Below are 26113 nucleotides of genomic sequence, written 5' to 3' on the forward strand. Positions count from 1 at the left end.
AGCAGGCTCCTGAGTGGTCAGACTCTGTGGCAGATTTGGCATTTTACCTCCACGGCCCCTCCTTCCACACATTTGAATTTGCCATGACTCAAACCTTTTTTCTATTTTGGAGATGTCGCTCCTTGCTTCTATAAACAATAGGAAACACTGTTGCCAGTGAAATGATGCACAGAAAGTTGAATCAGCTTGACTAAAATCAAGCAGGTCTTCGGCTAACGTTATGTTACATCAACCTCCCCCCCCCCCCCTTTTTTTTTTTTTTTTTTTTTAAGGCTAAAATAATGTTCAAAAACAATGGAATATTCTTTTTATTATGTTTTAATGTCGAATAACTAAGTGCATGGTATAGGAGTTTGCACATCGTCACTTACACAGTTAGAAAGTCATAAGCTTTTACTGTGAGTAATAGCCTGATCAACTGTAGCTATTCAGACTGTTTTTGGCTTGTTTCTTTGTACAGCAGTGACTTAACCCACTGCAGGACTCGCACGTTACCTACTGTAAGCAAATAATAAACAAAAGAAATGTATATTTTATGAAAAAGTGTATAGTCTATAGGAATATTTATTCTTTTTGCCTTCATGAAATGCTGACATGTAGCTGTACAGATGGTTGTATACCATATGGATTTTGAAGAATAATGCAGGTAGCAGTCATTTTCAATATGCTGTAAACAAATAAATGAAAACCTATGAAATTAAATTCGTATCTCCTTTTTCTTCAACCTGGTTCAAGTGGTTTACTGTTTGTTGCTGAAAGATATGCCTCTGGAATGAACATAACTGCTTTTTATTTTTAATGACCTTGTTTTCTGCATGTATTTACAAGCACGCACGAAAAGAAATATCTGCCAAAACTGCATTTCGTCAGCTATTCAAACTTTTGCACACACAGCAACAGCCAGATTATTCTAATTCTGTTTCCTACTTCCTTATGTTTCCTACAAAAGCTGGTAGTCTTTAGATATGCTATTGACACTGCATAGCAGTTTGAAAGACACTGTTCACCGTGTCTACTGCACTGCTGTAGAAATGATCTTAAACATGTGACCACGTTTAAACGGGTGGCGCAGTGAGAAGATTCTGGGTTGGAACCTATTGGCTAGGTGTACTGTATTTGGGCACACAGTCTAAAGACATCCTTGTTAGGTGAACTGCTAATTCTGTATTGGCTTTAGGTGTGGATATAAGCTTGAATGATTGCATGTTTCTCTATATTAGCTTTGTGATGGGCTGGTGTGCTGTACATGGTTTACTTGACCTCTAACCTAGAGTCAGGTGAAATAGTCTCCAACCCCTTGTGACCCTAAAGTGGATCGATGTATTGTTGATGGCATATTTTTCTTTCTCAACATCTGATTGAATAAGTTATTCTAGTCATTTTAATAGTTTATTTTACTGGAAGAAGGTCAATCTATATGCAGCGCTGTACATACCTTATTCAAATGGTACATCTTAAGCTCACATACATGCATCACTTGTTCCTAAGCCTTTGAAATGTGAGAAGGGGGTGCCTCCATGTTGCAGTCATGGCTTGAATCTCTAGAAGACATGATTTATTATTTTGTGACTGTAAAGGCACTTTTGTGGTTTTTCCTTCCAGCCAGAGTCAAATGAACATTAACCAGTCAAACCACATAATTTAAAACAATGTACATGGGGATTTGCTTCTTATGTCTCTTGGTAGTTACATGTGCTTGAATTTCTGAATCTCTTCATTCACTGTAGAACACTTGTCTGTTGTATCCTTAACCCTTTCCTTGAGCTATAGGGATAAAATGTGGTCTGCTGCAACGACTGAACAACATCCAGGATGATTTTTGTGGTTTGAGGGGGAAAAAACAAAACAATGCACAAGCAGAACTTGAGTGAATGCATTCTGGAGCTGAAGTCCCATTGTAACCGTTATGCAACCGGCACAAAAAAATGATCGGCACTCCAACACTGCGATGTCGTCTTCTTCCTTTCTTTCTTTCTTTCTTTTTTTTTTTTCTTCAGCTGACTGTGTTGTTGTTGTTACTCTTACTTGGACTGCGCTGTAAAACGGGGGGTGGGAACATCATCTTGATCGTGCGCTTGAGTGAGTGGGAAAGGCGTTCAAAATCACAGTACTTTTTCTTGTTCATCTTAACCTATGACGAGGCAGATCTAAAGATGTCTATCTCAAGATTTATTTGAAATGGGTGTTACGCAGCACATAAAATGCTGTGTCTAGTCATTGATCATGTGGTGGGAGTTTAGGTGTGGTTACTGCTATTTTTGTAGTAGCAGTTAACAACAATAGCAAAAATTCAAGTAACTTGAATGACTAGATTGCAAAAAGATGTTGTAGAGCAGCTCACCATGTAAGCGTGAGGGTTTCACCCACATTTGCAAATAAAAATAGATTTTTTTTTTGGGAACACATGTATGAACATAAAGTAGTACAACATTGAGCACAAGTAGGCCCCAGGTTTCTCAACAAAAAACTGAAATACAGCAACAGCAGTGACAATGCTGTCATTGTTTAATGTGGAGTCTGTCTACACACAAATAGTGTAGAGTAAAGAGGCGGAGCTGTTACTGAGACAGTGAGCTCAGGTGGAGGGAAAAAACAGCACTTGCAATTGGAATCAACTTTAAAATCTTTACTGGGAAAAAAACAACTGTTCAAAAAGCTCCAAAGTGAAGAAAAGCAAAGAAGAAAAGCAAAATCTAAAGGGGGATATGGGGTGTACACTTTTATTTCAAGGGTTTTGTAACATTATTCAGCAGACCTATTATATAAAGATAATAAAGTTAAATAATGTTTTTTTCCACAGGCCATTGAAAGTATATATTTTTAATATATACTAATATATTACGGCAGTAATGACAACGTGAATCATAATTCACTTCGGCAGTAATGACACCCGGTTACGCCAATCGGAGGTCACTAAAATCAATATTGAATCGGTGTGCAACTTTGCCAAAACAATGTCGGACTCTGTAGTTTTCTCTGGTCCCCTCCCCAATCAGACCAGGAGTGACATGTTCAGCTGCATGTTCTCCTTAAATTGCTGGCTGTCTGAGTGGTGTCCCGGAAACGATGTGGGCTTCATAGATAATTGGCAAACCTTCTGGAGGAAACCTGGTCTTGTTAGGAGAGACGGCATCCATCCCACTTTGGATGGAGCAACTCTCATTTCTAGAAATATGGACAAATTTATTAAACCCACCAAAATATGACTATCCAGAGTTGGGACCAGGAAGCAGAGTTGCAGTTTTACACGCCTCTCTGCAGCTTCTCTCATCCTGCTACCCCCCCCAAAAACCCATCTCCATAGAGACTGTGTCAGCTCCCAAAAATACAAAAAACAAACTAAAAACCAGCAACAAACAACTTAAACATAAAAAATCACAAAGAAAGAACAATACAGTATCCACATCTGAACCAAAGAGTGAAACAGTGAAATGTGGATTGTTAACCCTCTGGGGTCGCCAGACGCGCTGGCGCGTCAAAATCACATGACCAATTTAAGACGACACAACTACAAGATGCAGCGAGTCAGAGTCTCCGTTTCAACTTGGGTCGAAAGTGCGGACTTCAAACTATATACCAGTTTTTGAATTGTGTCGATGGGCTACGTAAAACCAGTTATGATGAAAAATACACGTTTTTTTTCTGAACAAAACAGTGGTGTTTACAGCGGGAAGGACGATGCTGTTTTCTACAGACATCGCTAGCAAACACTCTCTACTTGTGTGTGAAAAAAGAAAAAAATACCCCTTCCCTATTGGTGTTAGTTTACCATGTCAGCCAATCAAAAAAATGATTTGGCAACATGTGACACTTGGTGGTTTAGGAAGAAGGGGAAGATTTTTAGGAGTGACACCCCTGACGGAAAGCAGGTGAGCGAAAGAACGAGAGAGAGAGCGAGTTTTCATATGTGAGACATTAGTGACGTTTAGCGTGTTTGGAGGCTGTAGTTAGTGTGCTGTGTAGTTATTGTTTTGTATTGTGTGTCAGTTATACTGCTGAATTTCATATTTGCTCTAAAAAAGCCGTCAAAGGCAGATTCCAGTGTAAACGCTGTTCCCACATGGAAAACAGGACTGATCCACCTCCTGCTGTCAGACCTGTAGGGTTTAGGCCTTTGGTGTTCTACTCTGTCTTATACTGAACACAAACTACATTTTTTGGACTGGCACAAATAATTTGTGTGCCTTCTTATTTGATGCAGCACACCTGATTGTTCTGTAAATAGATTTAAATGGTTATATAAAAAATGCCTGAGGCCTTGGCTGCATTTTTAGGTAAATAGTACCATATAACTTTGTTTGCAAAACTTTTTAGATTTTTAGAAATGTACAATTTCTATTTGCATTTCAAGTTATGAAATTGATTCGTTAAACATGTTTGTGGGTTTTACAGTAAAAAATCTAACTTTTTTCTACTCAAATTTTGAATTTTTTGTCCTAATTTAGATCAACTGTGATAATATAGTATACCAAAATGAAAAAATAACTCAAATTTCAGATATTTGAGATTGTGCAGAAAATAATGATACCAAACAAGGCAAGAAAAACATATTTTAAAGGTGAAATATAGAGGTAAAATCAAAAGTAGTCAAAAACGGCCAATTATACCCTGGACCCCAGAGGGTTAAATATTAGGTCTCTCTCTCCTCCAAGTCTCTGTTAGTACATGACTTAATAATTGATCAACAAATCAATTTACTCTGCCTTACAGAAACCTGGTTGCAGCAGGATGATTATGTTAGTTTAAATGAATCAACACCCCCGAGTCATTCTAACTACCAGAAATCTCGAAGCACAGGCCGAGGGGGCGGTGTGGCAGCAATTTTTCACACCAGCCTATTAATTAATGAAAGACAAAGACAGACTTTTAATTCATTTGAAAGCCTGATGCTTAGCCTTGCCCACCCCAGCTGTAAAACTCAGATGATAACAAGTAAGACTGGTTTCTATCGTCCACCTGGGCCTTACACAGAGTTTCTGTCTGATTTCTCAGACTTTTCAGACGTATTTTTGAAAACGCAGCTGTTTCGTCCACAAGTAAACGGTGTTTGGACTCACCGAAAACTGAGATTTTTTTTTAAAACTCCTTTTTTGAGTTTACATGTGGACGAGGAATACAGAGATCGCCACGCAACGTCAAAGGTATGTGCCTTTTTTCATGGCACGCTGTGCGCCACGTTATTGTTTACATGAGATGAATTGCAGAATGGCAGATGGAGACAAAATACTGTTAATCTGACTATCTGCAGGTTTTACACGCTTACATACACACGAAGTTAATGTCCCTTCATTTACAAAGGCAGAGGCGTCACGATGTGATTATTTTACGTGTAGTTGTTTTTTTTCCTGTGTAAAAATATTCAACATTGCTATCAATACATTTTTCAGATCACAAATCGTGGCAGGATCAGCCTGACATTATTTGTATCCCGCTGTAACTTTACTGTATAAAGAGCTAACATCTCCAAAATGTCAGGAGTCGTTAGTCATTACAAGAAGTGTTTGTGAACTAAAAATCACAGATGTGGCATACTGTTTGTCCGTGATTTAAACAGACCAGCGCTGCTCCCGACGAAGGGAAAAGCAATCCTGCAGGGGAGACCTACCTTGGCACTTGTGCAGGTGAAGCCAAAGGGAAGATATGCTTCACCATATTTTCTAGTCTTTGGCTTAGAATGAAGTTGGTTTGGAAACATATTCAGCTATGCTTCATCTCCTGCTTTGCGTTTCTGTATACGCCCGTGCTAGCAGTGTCCAAGCGTTTTGTCGTCGTCCCCCCCCCCCCCCTTTTCATCCCGCGCCCCCCCCTGCGGGCCCCACACTTTGGGATGGTCTGCTCTAGACCTTGTTTTAACATATGGCATAGAAACTGAACTTTTAACAGTGTTTCCTGAAAACCCTCTCCCGTCTGATCATTTCCTGATAACATTTACATTTTACAATAATTGATTACACAGCAGTGGAGAGTAGACTTTGTCACAGTAGATGTCTTTCTGAAAGCGCTGTAACTAAGTTTAAGAATATAATCCACCCACTGTTATCATCTTCAATGCCCTGTACCAACACAGAGCAGAGCAGCTATCTGAACGCTACTCCAACAGAGGTCGATCATCTTGTTAATAATTTTACTTCCTCACTACGTACGACTCTGGATACTGTAGCTCCAGTGAAAACTAAGGTCTCTAATCAGAAGTACCTGACTCCGTGGTATAATTCTCAAACACGTACCCTAAAGCAGATGACTCGTAAGCTGGAGAGGAAATGGCGTGTCACAAATTTAGAGGATCATCATTTAGCCTGGAGAAATAGTTTGCTGCTTTATAAGAAAGCCCTCCGCAAAGCCAGAACATCTTACTATTCATCACTGATTGAAGACAATAAGAACAACCCCAGGTTTCTCTTCAGCACTGTAGCCAGGCTGACAAAAAGTCAGAGCACTTTTGAGCCAACCATCCCTTTAATGTTAACTAGTAATGACTTCATGAACTTCTTCACCAATAAAATTTTTATAATTAGAGGAAAAATTACCAATAATCATCCCACAGATGTAATATTATCTACAGCTACTCTTAGTACCACTGATGTTAAGTTAGACTCTTTTTCTCCAATTGATCTTTCTGAGTTAACTTCAATAATTACTTCCTCCAAACCATCAACGTGTCTTTTACACCCCATTCCTACAAAACTGCTCAAAGAAATCCTTTCATTAATTCTTCGATCTTAAATATGATCAACCTATCTCTAATAATCGGCTATGTACCACAGGCCTTCAAGCTGGCTGTAGTTAAACCTTTACTCAAAAAGCCATCTCTAGACCCAGCAGTCTTAGCTACTTATAGGCCAATCTCCAACCTTCCTTTCATATCAAACATCCTTGAAAGAGTAGTTGTCAAACAGCTAACAGATCATCTGCAGAGGAATGGTTTATTTGAAGAGTTTCAGTCAGCTTTCAGAACTCATCACAGCACAGAAACAGCTTTAGTGAAGGTTACAAACGACCTTTATATGGCCTCTGACAGTGGACTCATCTCTGTGCTTGTCCTGCTAGACCTTAGTGCAGCGTTCGATACTGTCGACCATAATATCCTATTAGAGCGATTAGAACATGCTGTAGGTATTACAGGTACTGCACTCCAGTGGTTTGTATCATATCTATCTAATAGACTACAATTTGTACATGTAAATGGAGAGTCCTTTTCACACACTGAGGTTAATTATGGAGTTCCACAGGGTTTGGTGCTAGGACCAATACTGTTTACATTATACATGCTTCCCTTTGGCAGCATCATTAGAAGACATAGAATAAATTTTCACTGCTATGCAGATGACAACCAGCTCTATCTATCCATGAAGCCAGATAACACACACCAATTAGTTAAACTGCAGGAATGTCTTGAAGACATAAAGACCTGGATGGCTGCTAACTTTCTGCTTCTTAATTCAGATAAAACTGAGGTTACTGTACTCGGCCCTGAAAAGCTTAGAAATATGGTATCTAACCAGATTCTTACTCTGGATGGCATTACCTTGGCCTCCAGTAACGCTGTGAGGAACCTTGGAGTCATTTTTGACCAGGACATGTCCTTCAACGCACATATTAAACAAATATGTAAGACTGCTCTCTTCCATTTGCGCAACATCTCTAAAGTTAGAAATATCCTGTCTCAGAGTGACGCTGAAAAACTAGTTCATGCATTTATTACTTCCAGGCTGGACTACTGTAATTCATTATTATCAGGATGTCCAAAAAACTCCCTGAAAAGCCTTCAACTAATCCAAAATGCTGCAGCAAGAGTACTGACAGGGACTAGAAAGAGAGAGCAGATTTCTCCTGTTTTGGCTTCCCTTCATTGGCTTCCTGTTAAATCCAGAATTGAATTCAAAACCCTGCTCCTCACATACAAGGTCTTAAATAATCAGGCCCCATCTTATCTTAATGACCTTGTAGTACCATATCACCCTATTAGAGCACTTCGCTCTCACTCTGCAGGCTTACTTGTTGTTCCTAGAGTATTTAAAAGTAGAATGGGAGGGACAGCCTTCAGTTTTCAGGCCCCTCTTCTTTGGAACCAGCTTCCAGTTTGGATTCGGGAGACAGACACTATCTCTACTTTTAAGATTAGGCTTAAAACTTTCCTTTTTGCTAAAGCATATAGTTAGGGCTGGACCAGGTGACCCTGAATCCTCCCTTAGTTATGCTGCAATAGACGTAGGCTGCCGGGGATTCCCATGATGCATTGAGTTTTTCCTTTCCAGTCACCTTTCTCACTCACTATGTGTTAACAGACCTCTCTGCATTGAATCATATCTTTTATTAACCTCTGTCTCTCTTCCACAGCATGTCTTTTATCCTGTCTTCCTTCTCTCACCCCAACTGGTCGCAGCAGATGACCGCCCCTCCCTGAGCCTGGTTCTGCCGGAGGTTTCTTCTTGTTAAAAGGGAGTTTTTCCTTCCCACTGTCGCCAAAGTGTTTGCTCATAGGGGGTCATATGATTGTTGGGTTTTTCTCTGTATCTATGAAGCGCCTTGAGGCGACTTTTGTTGTGATTTGGCGCTATATAAATAAAATTGAATTGAATTAAACTGAATTTCACAGTAAAACTCTGAGCCATTGACCTGGTGCTGTTACTCAGGACACTGAATTATTATTAACATTAATTATTAACATCTACACCATCACAACCTCTGCTTTCTGCAGCAGGAGGCGCTTCTTAAGAGCACATGGCAGTCCTCAGTTCTGAGAACGGTCAGATGAAGCTACCACATGCTTAAAGGCTTATAGACACACAGTCACTCACTGGTACACTTAAACATGAAGACACAAATACTCATGAACACACACCAAAATACAATATTGTGAGTTGCCTTTTTGCCTTATTTTAATGTTAGAAAGTCTTTTAAGAAGACAAAGGCTCTCCCCCCCCAATGCCTTAGTTTAGAATATATGTATACCTTATTTTATTTAAGAAAAAAAATAAATCTGGTTTTAGGATGGTATGTAAATGAAATGAAAGGATTTTGTTATTTTGACAGACGTTATATCCAGTGATTATTGAAATAATCAACAGCCGCAGCCCAAGTTAATTAATATCACATTTTAAAAGTAAACGGCTAATGGAGGACAGGGCAGTTAGATAAGTGTAGAAAATATCATCTCAGTTTAATGTTGGGCATTTGGTTCATTGCCAAAACCATAATCAGAATTATTTTGGTGAGTTTTGGTGAGTAATTGTTATATATATTATATTGATCAAAACAGGCCTTTGTTGAACTTTTACTGTAACTGTAAATAGAACTTTATTAGTCATTTGAGTTAATGAGGAGGCAGAGGAGGACATGAGGCAGGATAAGGGTGATGTGATGTGAAGAATGATGGAGTTGGGCTAAGATTAGTGTACCTTGTACCAGGCCACTGTTGGATGTCTGCAAAGGTATGTGTGTGGAGGTATCTTAAGGCTCAGAGAGAGTTCTTAGTTCAGCACCTGGATTCTGCTTCATAGTTTTTCACTTTGCGTCAGTCCATTGTAAGTGAGCTTTGGGCCACAGAACACCACAGCATTTCTGGATCGTGTTCACACATGGTTCCTTTTTAGCATTGATAGAACTTTAAACTGCATTTGTGAATGACATGCCAAACTGTGTTCACAGACCATGATTTCAGGAAGTGTTTCTGAGCCCATGCAGGGATTTCTGTGACAGAATCATGGCTGTTTTTTAATGCAGTGCTGTCTTAGGGCCCGAAGGTCACGAGTATCCAGTAATGATTATCAGCCTTGTGCACAGAGATTTCTCCAGATTCCTGGAAACCTTTGATGACATTATGTATTGTTGATGATGAGATATTCCAAGTTTTCACAGTATTACATGGAGGAACATAGCTCAGAAATTTCTTCCACAATTTTGCAGATCAATTTTTTTCCTTTTTGGCAGATTAAGGAACCTTTGTTCACCTTTACCTCTACGAAAGTCTGTCCCTCAATAAGACTTTTTATAACCAGTCTTACTGACCTTTTCCCAACAAACCTACTTATTTGCAAAATACTCCACCACACATTCCTTTTGAGTACCACTTTTCCATTCTTTTGTTGCCCCGCCCCCAGAAGCATTTTGTTCCGAACATGTTACATTTTCTTAATTTTCTTTTTTCTGCTGTCAATACGGATTTAATAGCTCTGCAAGTCATTGATGTCTGTTATTTTAGACAGCCTCCAACCTTTGAAATTAGGATTATGACTGAAATTTAAATTCAGTTAATTAAATAAAGTTTCATTTTTTAAACTTAATAGTCATGGATATGATGGGTTGGTTATAAGAGGTTTACCAGTGGTATTTTAGTAATTACATGAGCCTCTCTGCAGCTGTTTGCAGTTCAGTATATCATAAAAAGTGGTCTGTTTCATAAAGATGTAGTCAGTTGGTTAAGTTAACACCAATCAGCTATGCTTTCCTCACCTCCTCAACTTGCCCTGAAGCCTGCTCTCTCCTCTCCTCTCACCATCTCAACACAGTAAGGCGACCCATTCATCAATAATTGATAATTGGCTGGGACAGGTGAGATGGAGAGGCAATTTGTAGAGTATGGTGTGGGTGCACTGCCAGGAGATTGGCTCCGAGGAGGAGGACTGAGGTTGGGGAGTTGAATTGCTTCTCAAGGACTCACAGCCAGGGGCCAGCTGGAAGGACCAGCCCTACATAATCCTGCTAGAGTGTGTGTGTGTATGAAGTAATAGATATGGGGATGCAGAAGCAGAGTAACACACATCCAAACACTCACACCCACATATTGAGACTTAGCTTTGAAGTCAAGCAAATACTATTTATATTGTAAAATCAAGAAACATACATTTTCTTCAAGGTCAATCTGGATAACATGAAGGTCACCATCGGTAAATTCACCAGTAATCTATTACAGGGAACAGTTTCACAAAACACAAACAGGGAGGTAGGCATTAAATACAGGCAGGCTTTGTGAGTCCACTGTGATCCTAAATTGGCAGGAATGCTCGAAGTGGTTCAAGAGTGCAAAAGGAGACGACCTCAAAGGGGACAACAGCCAAATTTAATTTATTTAGGCTTTTTTTTTTCTTATTTAAAGGCATACAAAGTTTCAGGTTTTTAGTCTCCAACAGAACTCCTGGTCTTTGACAGGGCTTCACATTTTTTTTCCCCTACCAACTCAAACCTCAAATCTAATCTCTTATTCTGCATCCTTATTCCTTTCCTTCTAATAAGGCCTATTTTGACATTAGAATAATACCCCACAACTCCAGATATTCTTTAGTGTAAGAAATCCTCTTATATACTTCACATGTATGTTTTTTAGGTCAACTGGGACTAATTGTGGCTATATTTGTTTATATAATGGGATATTATTGAGAGACAGATAAAATGAGCAGTAATATATCCTGGAGGATCAGGGGTTAATTAAAGTACTCCGGCTTTGGATCTTATTGTATATAATTCCTCTGTTTCCTCACTTTGCTTTCTTTCTTTCTTCATCCATTCTAGTAACAGTACTTTATTGCTATATTCAATCAGAGGTAACACTGAGTCTAATTACTAGTTTTAAATGTATTTACTGTCCAAAAAAAATACCCAAAACATTGATTTACTCTTAAATATTTTCTATGCATACTTTTGCATCACAGTAAAGCCAGTTTCACTGATATTCAACACAACTTTATTTGCACAATATAAGTTTGATTTATTTATTTATTTTTTAATTGCCAGAGCAATGTCTTGTAAAGGACAACCGACGTGTACTTCCAGTTTTTAACATCTGATTCATGGTAACTGCTGGGAACATCAGTACAATATCTTTATAGAAATGAGATTCACAAAACATCTCTCAGGTTAATCTCTGGTACTTTTCCTGTTTGGATCTTGGTCCATATTTTCCTGCCTTCACATGGAAGAAGATGGTGAACGCTGTGTGTGAGTGTGTGTGCGTGCCTCTGCGTTGCTCTGCCTGGGCATTGATAGTGTGTCTGCTGGGTGCTGAGTGCTGGGCAGAGTGAGGGAGAGATGGAGTACTTATTGATTTTGGCCACACATCTCTTCTCCTGAAAATCCCTTGATTGCTTTTGTTCTGCTCCCTGTCTCCCTCTTTCTGTCTCGCTTCCTCTAATGAAACTCCAAATGAATTGGAGCACGTACTGACTGCTCTCCTGCTCTTCGTTTCACTTCTGCTCTCTCATCGGCCTCCTTCCTCACTCTCTCACTCCGGCTCTTCCTGCTGATTTCTCTATTGCTCCCCTTCTACCCCTCTCTCGTTTCCTCGATGTGTTTATGTTGCTCGGCCTACATCTTAAGCTCCCATTCTCTTTATCACTTTTGTCACATTTTTCTCCTGTGCTCTTCTCTACTGTTTTCTGTCTCTGTTTATTTTACCATCCATCTCGTCTCCTTTTCCCTCTGCGTTTCCCTCATTCATCCACATCCATGGGAATAGGAATTAATATTGGAAATGTACTAACCCACTAGCCATGGCTCAATCTTTTACTAAAGGATGACTCAGATACATGGCTCACTTAAACAGGCAGACATCTCTTCAGCAATCTCTCTGTCCAGTCATTCTTGGACCTCTTTACTAGAACTATTCTTTTCTCTTTTTTTTTTCCTTCCCCTTCATCTCACCTGGTGCCCTTTGATTTTTGCTTTTTCTACATGCAAACATGAGGGAGAGAGTGAGAGGGAGAGCGAGGGGGAGAGAGATAACAACTAATAGAAGACAAATCTTTGAGCTCAGCTTCTGACTCAAGAGAAATTAGCTCAATCAGCAGCATGCAACTAAAGGGAAACTCCTGAATTGTACACCTCAAGTTCAGCTTATTAGTCAGTCAATATACTATCCAATTTGTGAGAACAGTTAAATAAATGTCTTCTGTGATTTAAAAAAAAAAAAAGAAAAAAAAAAGGGCTTTTATCAAGTCTTAAAAATAACGGTAACAAGGTGAGAGAGACTAACAGAAAGATTTTATTGGTTGTGTTCTGGGAGATATACAACCCAGCCGTTCTTTTATCCAGTCAGCCATCCATTCAGTCAGTTTCTTAACCTATTATCTAATTCAGGGTCATGGGAGAGGCTGGAGCATGTCCTATTTGACATTTGGTTAGAGACAAGGTTTACCCTGGGGAGGATAGCAGGCTAACACAGAGAGACAGACAATCATTTATGATCATGCTCACACTAGGGCTGGGCGATATGGCCTAAAATTCATATCGCAATATAATTTGAAGCATGTGCGGTAACGATATATATCACGATATATTCTTTTCTTCTGTATAATGTATTTTCCACACTATAAAGCACACTTAAAATCCTTGAATTTTCTCAAAAATCTAGAGTGTGCCTTATGTATGAATTCTGGTTGTGCTTACTGACCTCGAACCGATTTGGGCGTGCAGAAATCTGTTAAAAAATGTTTTAGTACAACTTTGGTTAGCCGCACTGCTTGATGGATTGTCAGAGCATTACGGCAAGCTACATTGTAGCCACAGCCACCCTGGGGTGCACTGACAGAGGCGAGGCTGCCGGACACTGGCGTCACCGGTATACGATATCGTTTCTATCGTATATCGTTTCTATCGCCCACCCCTAGCTCACACCTATGGCCAATTTAGAATCCCAAACAGGCAGACACCAGTTGCCCAGCAGGTTTGAACCCAGAAACATTCCAAAGCATTGATTTTGCTTATCTGGACCTTGTGTTTTTAGTGGGAGAGGGAATTTTAAAAATTATGTATTTTTTGTGTGTGTGTGTGTGTGTATATATATATATATATATATATATATATATGTATCCTGGAATACTTTATCTTTTTGCAAGTGTAGTACAAAAGTTGCAGTACAAATTTTTTTTGAAGATTTTTAAACCCAACAAATTGTTTTGGAAACTTATCTTAATATTCAAAAATGCAATTGAAACAATGTCCATCCATGTATGCATCCACCAGTCTTCTTCCACTTGTCCAGTTCAGAGTTGCAGGAGGGCTGGAGCCTATCCAGCTGCCATAGGGCAAGAGGCAGGGTGTACACCTCGGACAGGTTGCCAGTCTCACAGGGCTAACACGGAGATTACGAAACCATTCACGCTCACATTCACACCTATGGCCAGCTTAGTATCACCTGTTAACCCAACCCCACTAACTGCATATGTTTGGACTGTTTTATTGATCATTTATGGATGGCTTCAAATTTCAAAACAAACAAAAAACCCTTTTGTGTTTCTGTTCTATATTGACATCAAAGATTTAACATCAGAATCTCTTTACAGGTGTATATTTTCTGTAATTTTTCTCATGCTCTTAACTTTTGAATTACATTTTTTTGCTTAAAAATACAGGACATAACAAACAGCATATCAGAAGGGCATTAAAAGCATGAACAGTCCTAAGGTAACAGCGATACCTGGGATGTTGCAGGATTTGAGGTGAAATAGACTTAAAAATTACTTCTTCTGCTATTCGTGCACAATAAAATCCAAACCCTTTTCTGCATCTGTCTCTCTGCCTGCTCCACTTTTCTGTCACTCAGACGATTGTTTAGGCTAACTCCTTACGCACACAAACAGAGCTCAAGGTCGCGGCTGCACAGAACGAGTGCACACACACAAAGAAAGTCTGGGTTGAAAGATTTAAATATTTATCATTGTAGTGATTATTTTCTTATTGGATTTTATTGATTCTTGATTATATTTTGATTAGATTTCTGATTGTATTATAGCAGGAATAACTACCAACAATAGCACATTAAACTGTGTCACTCTGTGCTACCTTACACCCTCAAAGGCTGGATTGGGCCTTTTACTTCACTTTTTGTAGAGCTGAGCCAAGTGATCTCAGTCCACTTGACATCCTGTTTGATTCTTACCACTTTATGTAAAATATCTGTATATATGCACAGCTCTCCCTGTCCTTGGGGGCTCCATCGTTGCAGCTCATCAAATGTGCATCCTCTGTGTGGAGTGTGTGGCTTCAGCCGATTCACTTGCCATTCTCACTTTTTTTCCCCCCCGCTTATGGACTTCATCGTTCTGCCTCATCTAAAGTACTTATGTTTGACACTCCTCCTCCTTTTTTCTTTTCTTTTTCTTCACCTAGGGGAGCTGGAGGAGGAGATGGAGAATCCAGAGATGCGGGATCTCCCGGAGAAACAGAAACACCAGCTCAGACACAGAGAGCTCTTCCTTTCTCGCCAGCTGGAGTCTTTACCAGCCACACACATCAGGTACACTTCATTTGTGTCACAGGACTAGATGCTTTATTTACCTTCTTTTTGTGGGACTTGCTTGTGCAACTTCTAAACCCACCCACCTACTTGACATTCTATTTTGGTTTCAAATACCCATCTCATGCTGTGACTGAAGTTCTGTTCACTAAATGTTTCTTCATCTTTTCATCCAAATCTTTTGGGTTACAGTTGATTCAACAAACCCAACTTTTTCTCCAAACAGAACATTTCTGATGAAATTTTCCTAGACGGTAGGGGGTCGGTGAAGAGAAAACAAGACAGACAGAACCGACTTGTTTTTAGAAAAAGTAGTTATAAATTTATGGTAATAACAAGATGAAAAAATGGCAGCTCATTTTTTGTTTTGTTGTCTTTTTTTTATGAATACTATCATGGATGAATGCTTTGTCGTTTTTCTGTGTTGGCTTCAAGCCAATAGGGGGTTAATAAAAATTGGTAGTGGTTAGAAATTTTCAGCTAATGAGCAGTGGCTTAATGTAGCATTGATACTGTAAATGAGTAAAAATTTAGGCTGATTAACACCTCAGTTACGCAGGCCTAGAGACCGGTTAGTAACCATCTGGCAACCACCAGTTGTGAGGGGGATAAAAAATGTGTATACCTCCAGTGGCTGCAAGTGATTGCTGGAGACTGCTCTTGTGCGACTGCAGCAGTCTGCTAGCGACCGCAGAAATCACACGGAGGTTTTTGGTGCAGCACCTTTTTGCAGCCAGTGTAGGTCAGCAACCACTTGGACCAGATTGAGGAACATTTGTTTTTCCCCCATGTCGAGTGATTTGCCAGATGATTGGTAACTGGTCTCTGGGCCTGTGTAACTCGACCCTAAAATTTAGATGGATTGCAGCATTATTGACTGTGAATCACCTTTTGCTTAAGTAGGAAATTTAGATCAAGTGTAGGAAAGGTGGACTTATTCACATCACTAATGCAGTTTACGTTGTTTGCATTGATTAATAAGATAATTTTCGAATACTAAAAAGCGAATCTTGATGGCATCATAATGTTAAGACCTACAGTATAACAAATATTTGCAAATTTCTTCTGATTATTCCCATTTCCATGTTGCAATTTTTTATTTACATGCATTGCATGGACTCATTTATACTGTTATAATGTGTATTCATGCTTTTTGATGCAAATACTGCAATTTCCTTGATGTCACATTGCCTGCTATACGTGAAGCTGTGCTGGCGAGAAAGACAGACACAAAGTAATCCACTCATATGCAGGGTACACGCTGAGCAGTAAATGTCAACAGAAAGCTGTTTCTAGATATAAACCTACCTCTGCTCATCAGTAAGCTCGAGGCAAACCTACCTAATCATTAGCATATTATTACTTGACATTCCTGAAATCACAAGAAGAGCAAACTGACATCTGCTCGAATAAAAATGCTCTGATGAGCAGTTTGTTTAGTGAGAATTCAAGCTTGATTAAGTTTTCTAACTTAACAGTGTGTGGCGAGGTTACACAGTGTGCTTGAGTTTATTACCCTGCCAAATCGTATTTGCTTCAGGCTAGAGAGGTATGACTAATTAGCTGGTAAATAATCCCAGTTCAGACTGTAGCAGTTTGGGGACAGGGATGAGTGCTGTTGGTGTCAACACACGGGGCCAGGATTTATCCCAAAAAAACTCCAAAAAACCAAGCTGGGCAAACTGGACCTGAATCAATACCATCATTGGAGATTCTGAGCTGTATCCTACATTTCTCTTGCAGAGGAGTTTGGACCAGAGAGCAGCTTTCATCTTGCACTTACATAACCACTTAAAATCCCATGGACTTTAAGCCCCGTCTGCTTTTCAATGTTTCACATGTCAAATATTGGCTCATACTTTTCTCCTCTATGACTTCCTCCTGTGTCTTTCTTAATTTTTTTCTTCTTTCTTTTTCTCTCACTTCTTCCTTAACTGTGTTTCTTACATCCTTCAGGGGAAAGTGCTGTGTGACGCTGCTGAACGAGACAGAAGCCCTGAAGTCCTACCTGGACAGAGAGGTACGTGGTCATGATGGAGTCTCAACTGTAATTAGGTTTTAGATTTCAGTGTGTGTGTGTGTGTGTGTGTGTGTGTGTGTGTGTGTGTGTGAGAGTGTGTGAGTGAGAGAGAGAGAAGAGGAGAGTAAGAATCTTATGAGTTAAAGATTCTTGTTTCCAGATGAATTATTCAACGTGTTGACCTAGAATGTTCTTTTCACGTACTGTAATGAGGAGACGAGAGACTAGGAGAGGGGGGAAATACACAGACACAAACACACACGCACGCAGACCAACTGATACACCCCACTCTTTCGCCTCTCCGCTCGCCCATCCCGCTTCCTGTTCCTTTCATTGCATCCTCACACCTTCCTGTCATCTGTATTTCCCAGGATGCCTTCTTCTACTCGCTGGTATACGACCCTCAGCAGAAGACCCTGCTGGCTGATAAGGGGGAGATCCGTGTTGGGAACAAGTACCAGGCCGACATCACCGACCTCCTGAAGGAAGGTACGTTGTGCTTAAAATTTTTGGCTGCTTTTTAAAAATGACTTATTCGCTTAGAAGCACTGTATCCATTTTCTGCAGGGCACTTTTTACCCTGCAGTGGACTGATTATTTTTTTAGCAATATGTCTGCATTAATGGGAAAAGTTTAACAGTCTGAGCCACGACTGTCAAACTTTTTAATATTTGTGCAACTGCTCAAATTTCAGGAACATGTCATGAACTTTTATGACTTTTCTGCCTTAATACACCACTTTTTTTTTCCTCTTTTCTGTTACGAGTAAAGTTGAGAGAACAACCAAGTTGGGTTTCCATGGCAATCACACTGTGGACTAACAATGATTATACATAATCACAGCATTTGAAATAACAGTTTATTGCATTCGTGTTGCACAATTGATGACTTTACAGTCACCCGCAGAGAAGCCAACTGTTCATAACGCATCCCAAATCTGACATCAAAAAAGCTGTCATTGAGGTATACACCCACGATGAAATATAATAGGTCGTAAAGTGTAGCAAAATATTTGTAAGCATTCATTTTAATAACTGGGACTTGACAGTTTTGTACAAACTGTAATGTTTTTAAATCCAACTTGTTAGTAACACAAATCCACTATTATTTCCATTTAGATGAGCAGAAGGATATTTTCCGGGCATTCTCTGCCAATAGTTTGTAAGGTAATCATTAATCAGGTAATCATTTTCAAATGTGACTGTTTTTCTGCCAGATTATGGTGTTTTGCTGGCATCCTGTGTTTTGCCAGAATTTTATTCTTAGCAGGTGGGATGCATCTGAAATTGCAATTAAAGCACCATGGGACACTAGGCTTGCTAATTAAACCCAAGTTAATGAAATTCTTCTACATGTGTTAGAATCTCAGGCAGGCTGGCTCGTTGGTTGAAGGCTGGCAACTTGACAGAGCCCACCTCTTCAACTCTGGGATTCATTAAAGCCCCACACAAAGCAGGATTTATTTATTATTTTAATCTAAAAGGAAAATTGCAGACAATTGAACTTGAGTTTTTTGTGTTTGCTGTTGTTTTTTCCCCCCCGATAAAGACCCATGGCAATCTTGGAGAGCATTAAAAATGGACTTGCATCCACATTTGTTTGTCTTGTGGTGCATTTAGGTGAGGATGATGGCAGGGACCTGGAGAAAATGGAGGAGAAGATCTGGGACCCCAACAGCTCACTGACAGAGAAACAGATTGATCAGTTTTTAGTAGTAGCACGGTAAGTCAGCTCAGACATGAAATGTATAACAATAACAAAAACAAATCTGATTTTTGTAATTTCTTTCAATTTCAGAGAGAGTTAGTTGTAAAGTTAGTTATGCTAAGGTAAATTTGCCTCACTTATTAAAAAACTGTGTCAAGTAAACTTAATCCATCCAGTCTTAGAGCCGTGACGTCTGGCTTTTATTTGTGTGCATCTAAAAACAATTATGACAGTTATTATAAAACACATGCATACTTTTTTTTTTTTTTTCAGGGAGTGCACTACATTTAATCAGGTGTACTTGAATCCGAAGTGAATCCAAGAGCTAGTCTAAAACTTCCTAAAGGTCACTAGAAAGGTCAAGGCAAGGTTAAAAAAAAATAAAAACACCCATCATGCTGAACGGGCATTATGGGGTGCCATAAAGAAGTTTTTTGAGTCATTAAATTTAAAAACCTCACCTCTTTAAATTGTTCCAATTTTCTCTTTGACATCATGTCTTTGTGCACATCTGGACCGGTTCCAGCTCAGCTGCTATTTTTACATCGCTTCCTGGAAGTCCGTTTCTGACTACTTGTATGGGCACATTATTTTACCGTGGAGCTCTGACTTGCCAGAGAGCAAACATCAATTTCTCTGTCAAGCTGACCCAGCCCAACCCCCATAACTGGTGGAGAGAGCGAGGGCACATCAGCGAGGAGTGGCACCAGAAGCATGCTTGTTGTTGTTGTTGTATTTTCTGTCCTGAGGTGGTTGAGGGAGAAGATTTACAACAAATGGTCTCAACTACGGCTCCCTGAGACTTCATTCTATTCCCCTTTATGTAATTCAAGTTGAGGAATCATTGTTTTTACACAGCTGAGCAGATCCAGTGCACATTATGGACACACAAGTGCAAGTAATCTGAGTGGGACTTGCAGGGAATGAGAAATAGAAAATAAAATAGCCGCCGCACTGAAAGCGGCGCACTGCTGCTCAGGAAGATTGAAGATTTAAATGTGGTAGAACTTTTGATTTGTTGTGAAACGCTATGATTGCACCTGGTAAAGATGCTGCAGTTATTTAATTCTCAGCGTGAGAGAAAATACATGAATTCACTAAAACTAATAAGTACTACAAACCTTTCCTAAAATCTGTGAATATCTAGTTTTCAAGCCATATTTGGTTGCTAAGCAGTTTTAGCCTGTTGAGGTCTAAATTTGCTTGAGGTGCATTATCTGTCTGACCACACTACAGACTTGAATATTTTATTTGGAAGAACCAAAGTTAGGACTTTGCTGATATGACTTCCATGTTTGTTCTGTAAAGGGAACTATATCAGTAGTTTCTCATGTGTCCCACAGGTCAGTAGGTACCTTTGCCAGAGCTTTGGACTGCAGTAGCTCTGTCCGACAGCCCAGCCTACATATGAGTGCTGCTGCAGCCTCCAGGGACATCACCTTGGTGAGATAGACATATATATGATTTGATTTAAACTGTTAACACATGACATGTGAAAGGTGTTGTGGAGAAGGAGGACTGTTAATCAGAAAATCCTTGCGCGTGAGTCTGTTAGTGATTGTTGAAGCCTGTGTCTGGTTATCCTTAACAAGCATTTGGCCCCAAAACCTAGCCAGCCTAGTGTGGGTCTATTCTGCCCTAGATCCTTTCCTCATATATAAAACATGGATGAGAGCCCTAGCTACCCACATGTACACAAACACACATGCAGACACACAGAAACAGCTCAGATACTCTCATGGAGGCTGTGTCTACACACTCTAAACTGGTAAACTATAATCATATAGCTGCAATGAAATGCATGATTGGTTCAACTCATGCACTGACATGGATTTGTCTTGCATTTAGTTTCATGCCATGGACACCCTCCATGCTACAGGCTACGACATGACTCGAGCCATCGCAGCACTGGTTCCTCAGGGTGGACCCGTCCTCTGCAGGGATGAAATGGAGGAGTGGAGCGCCTCGGAGGCCAACCTCTTTGAGGAGGCCCTCGAGAAATACGGCAAAGACTTTACCGACATCCAGCAGGATTTTGTAAGTGGGAAAACAGTAGGATTTGATTTTAGGAAACATGCTTTTGTTCTGTCATATTTGTGTGCAGTATATGAAACTACATAAAGACTGTAAGCTGAGAACCGGGCAGACAGACATAGAAGTGCTGTTTTCCACTTTGGGTTTCAAATGGAATAACAAAATGTATTGCAAAGTGTCCTTGGTTTATTTAAGAGCTGCAAATACAGCCACTTGAATTCATTTCATTTTACAGATTTTTCTCAGCTCATCAAGCTTTATAATTATCAACTTATGCAGCAATTTGCACTGAAATTAAATTGTGAATTTTATGTACAGAAAACATAAAGGAATATCCTGGAGAGAGCTCTGGCTGTAATACGTACCCTCTAGAAGTTAACTTGCCAACACCTTTACAGCTCAAACCAGTCCTATGATTCTCCCCATTTTAGACTTCGTTTAGGTGTTCAGCTGATTTTCCTTTTATGCAACTTTCAAGCATAACAGTAGTCTTGTAAAGAAGCACTGTGTCCAGCCCCATGGTAAGAATGAATAGTGAGCATTTTTAAACAAACATCCAGTGAAAGCTGCCTCTTCTCTGCTGAAGCGCCTCATGTTCTTCAGTGCTGAGAAGAGTGGCGCTGCCTTTAGTGTTCTCTCACTGTGTGCATCAGTCCGCCACCTGGTGGCCATCTGCTGTCAGTGCTGCAGACTTTTGTTTCTACTTGAGGTTTTTTTCCAACAACAAGACTACACCATCAGTATGGGTGGGGCCACCACTTAAAGGCTCATATTCTTTCAAACTTCATAGAGGCAATGTAACGATTTAGCTTCAGTTTTTTAATCGTATCTTTACCTTTTTAATGAGCGAGTACTACATCAGGTTGAATGCGTGTGTGTTCCTTAAAATGTGAAAGAAATACACAGATATTTTAGCATTCATAATTATAAATGTCACGAAAGGGAGAATCATCTTATTTGAGTACCAATCTTAATTTCTCAGTTAGTTAAAGTCGTTAATGATCATGTAATCAAGAGTTTCAGCTTTAATTTTACATTCCCTGCCTTCAGCAAGATTTCCTCTCTTTCTATCTGTTCCCATAACATCACCTCAACTAAAACCATAATTATTTTCCTCTTCTGTCCCTGTGTAGTTGCCCTGGAAATCCCTGACGAGTATTATTGAGTATTACTACATGTGGAAGACCACAGATAGATATGTACAGCAGGTAACAACTTCCTTTATATATTTCTTAAGGAAAAAAGAAAACTAAGTGACCCATATTAATAAATTTTATATTTGCATGCGATTCACAAATCTGTTGTTGGTACCTAAAGGTTAGAAATTCACTAGGTCTAACTGCACTTCTCGTCAACAACCTCCTTTTCTGCTCCAGAAACGATTAAAAGCAGCCGAGGCAGAAAGCAAGTTGAAGCAGGTCTACATCCCCAACTAGTGAGTACTTTGATGCAGCATTTTATCAGCCTGCTTTCATTTTCCTACATATTATCAAGTATTAAATCAGTCGATGCTGCGGAGAAGGTCACAGCAACAACTCTGGTATTTTAAAGTTCAGCACTTGTCGCTCATTATACAGTACAAACTCTTCTTTTTATTATTCACAAACGCTCTCAGTACTGGATCAGTGGAACTACTGTCTCTGGTTGCAGGCTGATGAATATTATTTGTTCTCTTGGTGAATGTCTTGTCTCTGTATCTCTTCTTATATCAGTAACAAGCCAAACCCTAACCAGCTGAGTAACAATGTAAAGCCAGCTCTGGTAAATGGAGCAGCGGGTACAGCGGGTACAGTGGGTACAGCGGGTACAGCGGTCCCAGGACCTCCAGGCTCAGTGCCGACCCCAGGCTTGGGTAGAGCCTGTGAAAGCTGCTACAGTAAGTCATTCTGTTGTGTCCTGTTATTGCGCAAATGCAGTAGCTACTGTCCTGATGTAAGAGTTCTTTCTCCTCCTTAGAGGAAATGAGATTGTCGTGATAGATATACAGTCAAAGCCTCAGATGTTTGCAAATCCTAATCAGTTTTGATGCGACAATTAAACATCTTTCAGTCTCGGTGTGAAAATCTATTTGCTTCTTTAATTGCGCTCGATAATTAACCTGGTATGGATCTTGGGTGCTGCGTCTGTAGTTTTAGTATACGTGATGACAACATCCTTTTGTACTGATTTTCCTAATTTTTATTTAGCTAGCATCCAAGATCATCAGCCTATGTTGATCTCCATCATCCTTGTCTTCAGATCGGTGTATTTTCAATCTAATACAGATAATTTAAAGATCTGTTCTGTGCTCTTTGTATGCGGCACACATTTGATATTGGATTTCCATAATAGAGAGAAGAGAAAATGGCCTTATGTGCCCTGCAGCAAAGTATTGTTTGAATTATTTTAGAGGCTGTACTTAATTTAACGATGAATGATTAAAGCTAGGGCTTACTACACCCATTTTTGGTTTTTTTGTAATCATCTCTGCTTAGCCATGTGATTTTGTGCTGTGTGTTTGTGTGTATAGCCAGCAGCTCCTACCAGTGGTACTCGTGGGGACCTCCCAACATGCAATGTCGCCTGTGCGCCTCATGCTGGACCTACTGGAAGAAATACGGAGGGCTGAAGATGCCCACGAGGTTGGATGGCGAGAGGCCCGGACCCAACCGTAACAACATGGTACAAGCTCACACACGCTTCACTAGATATTGACTTTGTTTCCTTTCCACAAATAACAGCCTTACTGTCTGCCGGAAACCTTGCAGTTCACCAAAAGTTCATCTTCCAGAGAAAAATCTAATGTTGGTTATTAGTTAAGTTAATTTAGCCTTTTTAAATTAACCCAGTCATTGTATAAAATGAAAATGACATCTGAGACGCTTGAATCAGTATGATATTATTGTTTGGGGGAAAATGGTCCAAATGATGCTCTTTTAAAGCAAACATTTTGTCTTATGACAGTAGGAAAAGCAAAGGTGGAGTTAATCACAGCCCAGTTCCATTAAGTGTCCCAGTAAGCCTCGAGAATGAATCAAAGGTGGAAAGTAGGTCTTTCCATCTTTGAGTGCGGCAACCACAACCTGTGAAAAAGTAATATTTATTACTTCAAGAGAGAAAGTACCACAGTGTCCTAATTTGGGGTCTACAGATGCCAAACACACCATACATCTATGCATTTCTCTTCTTGTGGTTTTTGTCCTTTTTAATAAAGAGCAGTGTATCCTATTTTATTTTAAATATTTTTTATTACAATCCTGTTGAGTTTTCAGTAAAATCCCTACAGCACAGAGTGTTGTGTTGTGCATTTTAAATCTATACCCTTTGAAAGCCTACTAGGAGTAACCCTGAGAGCTCTCTTCTGAACTGAGGGACTTTCTGGCATATTTCAGGTCTGCTTATAGAACAAAATGACTGGGTTTGCATCAGAAATTAAATGAGGGTGATCTCTGTCTGTGCAGCTACCCTGGGAAAAAACAGGACCTATTCTAATGGTCATTGGACCGCAACTTTACGGACATATACTGACGTGTCAGAACTTAACTGTCTTTCACGGGTACTTTATGGGGGGAGTTAAAAAGCACTCTAGGCATCTGTCTTTCCCTTTGGTAGCCATTAAATTCCTATCAGGCAATGACTGTAGTCCAGATGTTTTCCTTGTCTTTAGTCCTGTGATAAATTGATCTCTCCCTAATCCATCATTTAGCATTCAACTGTAAATACACATTTCTACTAGTACAGGCTGTTCAACATTTTGGTTACAAAAGAAGTTTCTCATCCTCTAAACCTTCTCTAGAGCCCCCATGGCCTGCCCCTTCGCCACAGCGGCAGCCCCAAGTTTGCTGTAAAGACCCGGCAGGCTTTTTACCTGCAGACCACCAGCCTAACACGGATGGCACGTCGCACCTGCCAGGACATCATCAGACCTCGATATATGGCCAGGCACCCCTACCTCCCAGTCAACACAGCAGCCATCAAAGCAGAATGTAAGGAACCGTTTCCCTCATGCATAACTATGACATGTTATAACATTTGGGCGCTCTGTACACGTCCTCATATTTCTAATGACAGTGTTGTTTCACTGAATGTGTGCAGGTGCTCTGCGATTACCAGACAGGCCAAAAAAGCCTTTGCCACTGAAACCTGTGGAACGTAAACCTCTGGAGTCTGTTGTTCGGTATTTAGGTGAGATCAATTCGCCACTACATGTTCATTTTTCAGTTTCTAGTTTTTCAGGTCACTTTTAACTGGGTGTGATACATTGAGCTAGGTATTATGACAAAATGAATTTATTTCCTCTGTCATTTTCTTCATGTGTCTCTGATCATGTTTCAGAAGCACATCCCCGTCCATCCAAGCCCAATCCACCGACTCGCGGAGGGTCAATCTCTACAGGCAGTCTGACACCTATAAAGTCCTCTCCCATCCTCAACAACGGCTCTCCCACCATCCTGGGCAAGCGTACCTATGAGCAGCACAATGGACTGGATGGTGAGCCAGACAGACTAGAAACTTTGAAGCACATATACAATCTGCATGTGTTTGCCTCGTCAGCGTCAAAGAATGTCATCTTCACCGAACTCCTATTTGTCACAACCACCATAGAAGATTATTTCCATCTGCAGTGGTATATATTTGGCAGCATGTCTTTGTTCTTGCACCTCTCCACCCTTCCTCACTGATATGTGGAAAACCAAAAGCAGGGAGAGCAGCAGCGGCATCAAGGCTTTCGTATAGAACAGAGCAGGCTGGGATGGGGGTGGGTTGCAATGTGGCTTGCAGATGTGCAGCATCTGTGGGCAGGCAGAAATATATCAGCATTTAAGTCTGTAAGCTTGAATTCAGCACATGCCCAAGTTATGCTTGATATGTTGAACATTGTTTTGTTTTTTGGTTGTTAAAGACTTGTACCATCAATATGCATTTTAATCAAAATCCCCTTTGTTTCTCAAAATGAAAATATCCTTTAAAAAACATTCAAAGGGTTTTGAAAGGTTTACAGGCAACTTGAATTTGCCTTGGTGTAGTTTGCTTGTCTCATTTGATCAAATTTGGACCATTAAAGAGGCAGTTCTCATGTTTTGAAGTTGAATTAAATAATACTTAATGTATTTGCCTTTTTATTTTTAAAATTCAGTTTTTAA

The 26113-nt window shown here is 39.9% G+C and overlaps 1 protein-coding gene across 3 annotated transcripts in view; it reads left to right on the forward strand.

Moving 5' to 3' along the window:
- mta1 (metastasis associated 1) overlaps positions 1-26113 on the forward strand; it is a 49006-nt gene that overhangs the window by 17415 nt on the left and 5478 nt on the right. For all 3 annotated transcript variants that reach the window (XM_086274205.1, XM_086274204.1, XM_086274206.1), the window contains 13 exons: positions 15103-15229; positions 17186-17249; positions 17621-17738; positions 18869-18971; positions 20300-20399; positions 20805-20993; positions 22124-22198; positions 22367-22425; positions 22703-22866; positions 23500-23651; positions 24766-24955; positions 25065-25154; positions 25305-25460. In XM_086274205.1, coding sequence (XP_086130331.1) covers positions 15103-15229; positions 17186-17249; positions 17621-17738; positions 18869-18971; positions 20300-20399; positions 20805-20993; positions 22124-22198; positions 22367-22425; positions 22703-22866; positions 23500-23651; positions 24766-24955; positions 25065-25154; positions 25305-25460 — 1587 coding nt within the window. The remainder of the gene's footprint in view (positions 1-15102; positions 15230-17185; positions 17250-17620; positions 17739-18868; positions 18972-20299; positions 20400-20804; positions 20994-22123; positions 22199-22366; positions 22426-22702; positions 22867-23499; positions 23652-24765; positions 24956-25064; positions 25155-25304; positions 25461-26113) is intronic.

Source organism: Aulonocara sp. 'chitande type north' Nkhata Bay, linkage group LG19 (genome assembly GCF_057382095.1).
Source record: "Aulonocara sp. 'chitande type north' Nkhata Bay isolate Kocher_YH1m ecotype deep benthic linkage group LG19, A_spYH_male_GT1.1, whole genome shotgun sequence".
Classification (NCBI taxonomy): domain Eukaryota; kingdom Metazoa; phylum Chordata; class Actinopteri; order Cichliformes; family Cichlidae; genus Aulonocara; species Aulonocara sp. 'chitande type north' Nkhata Bay.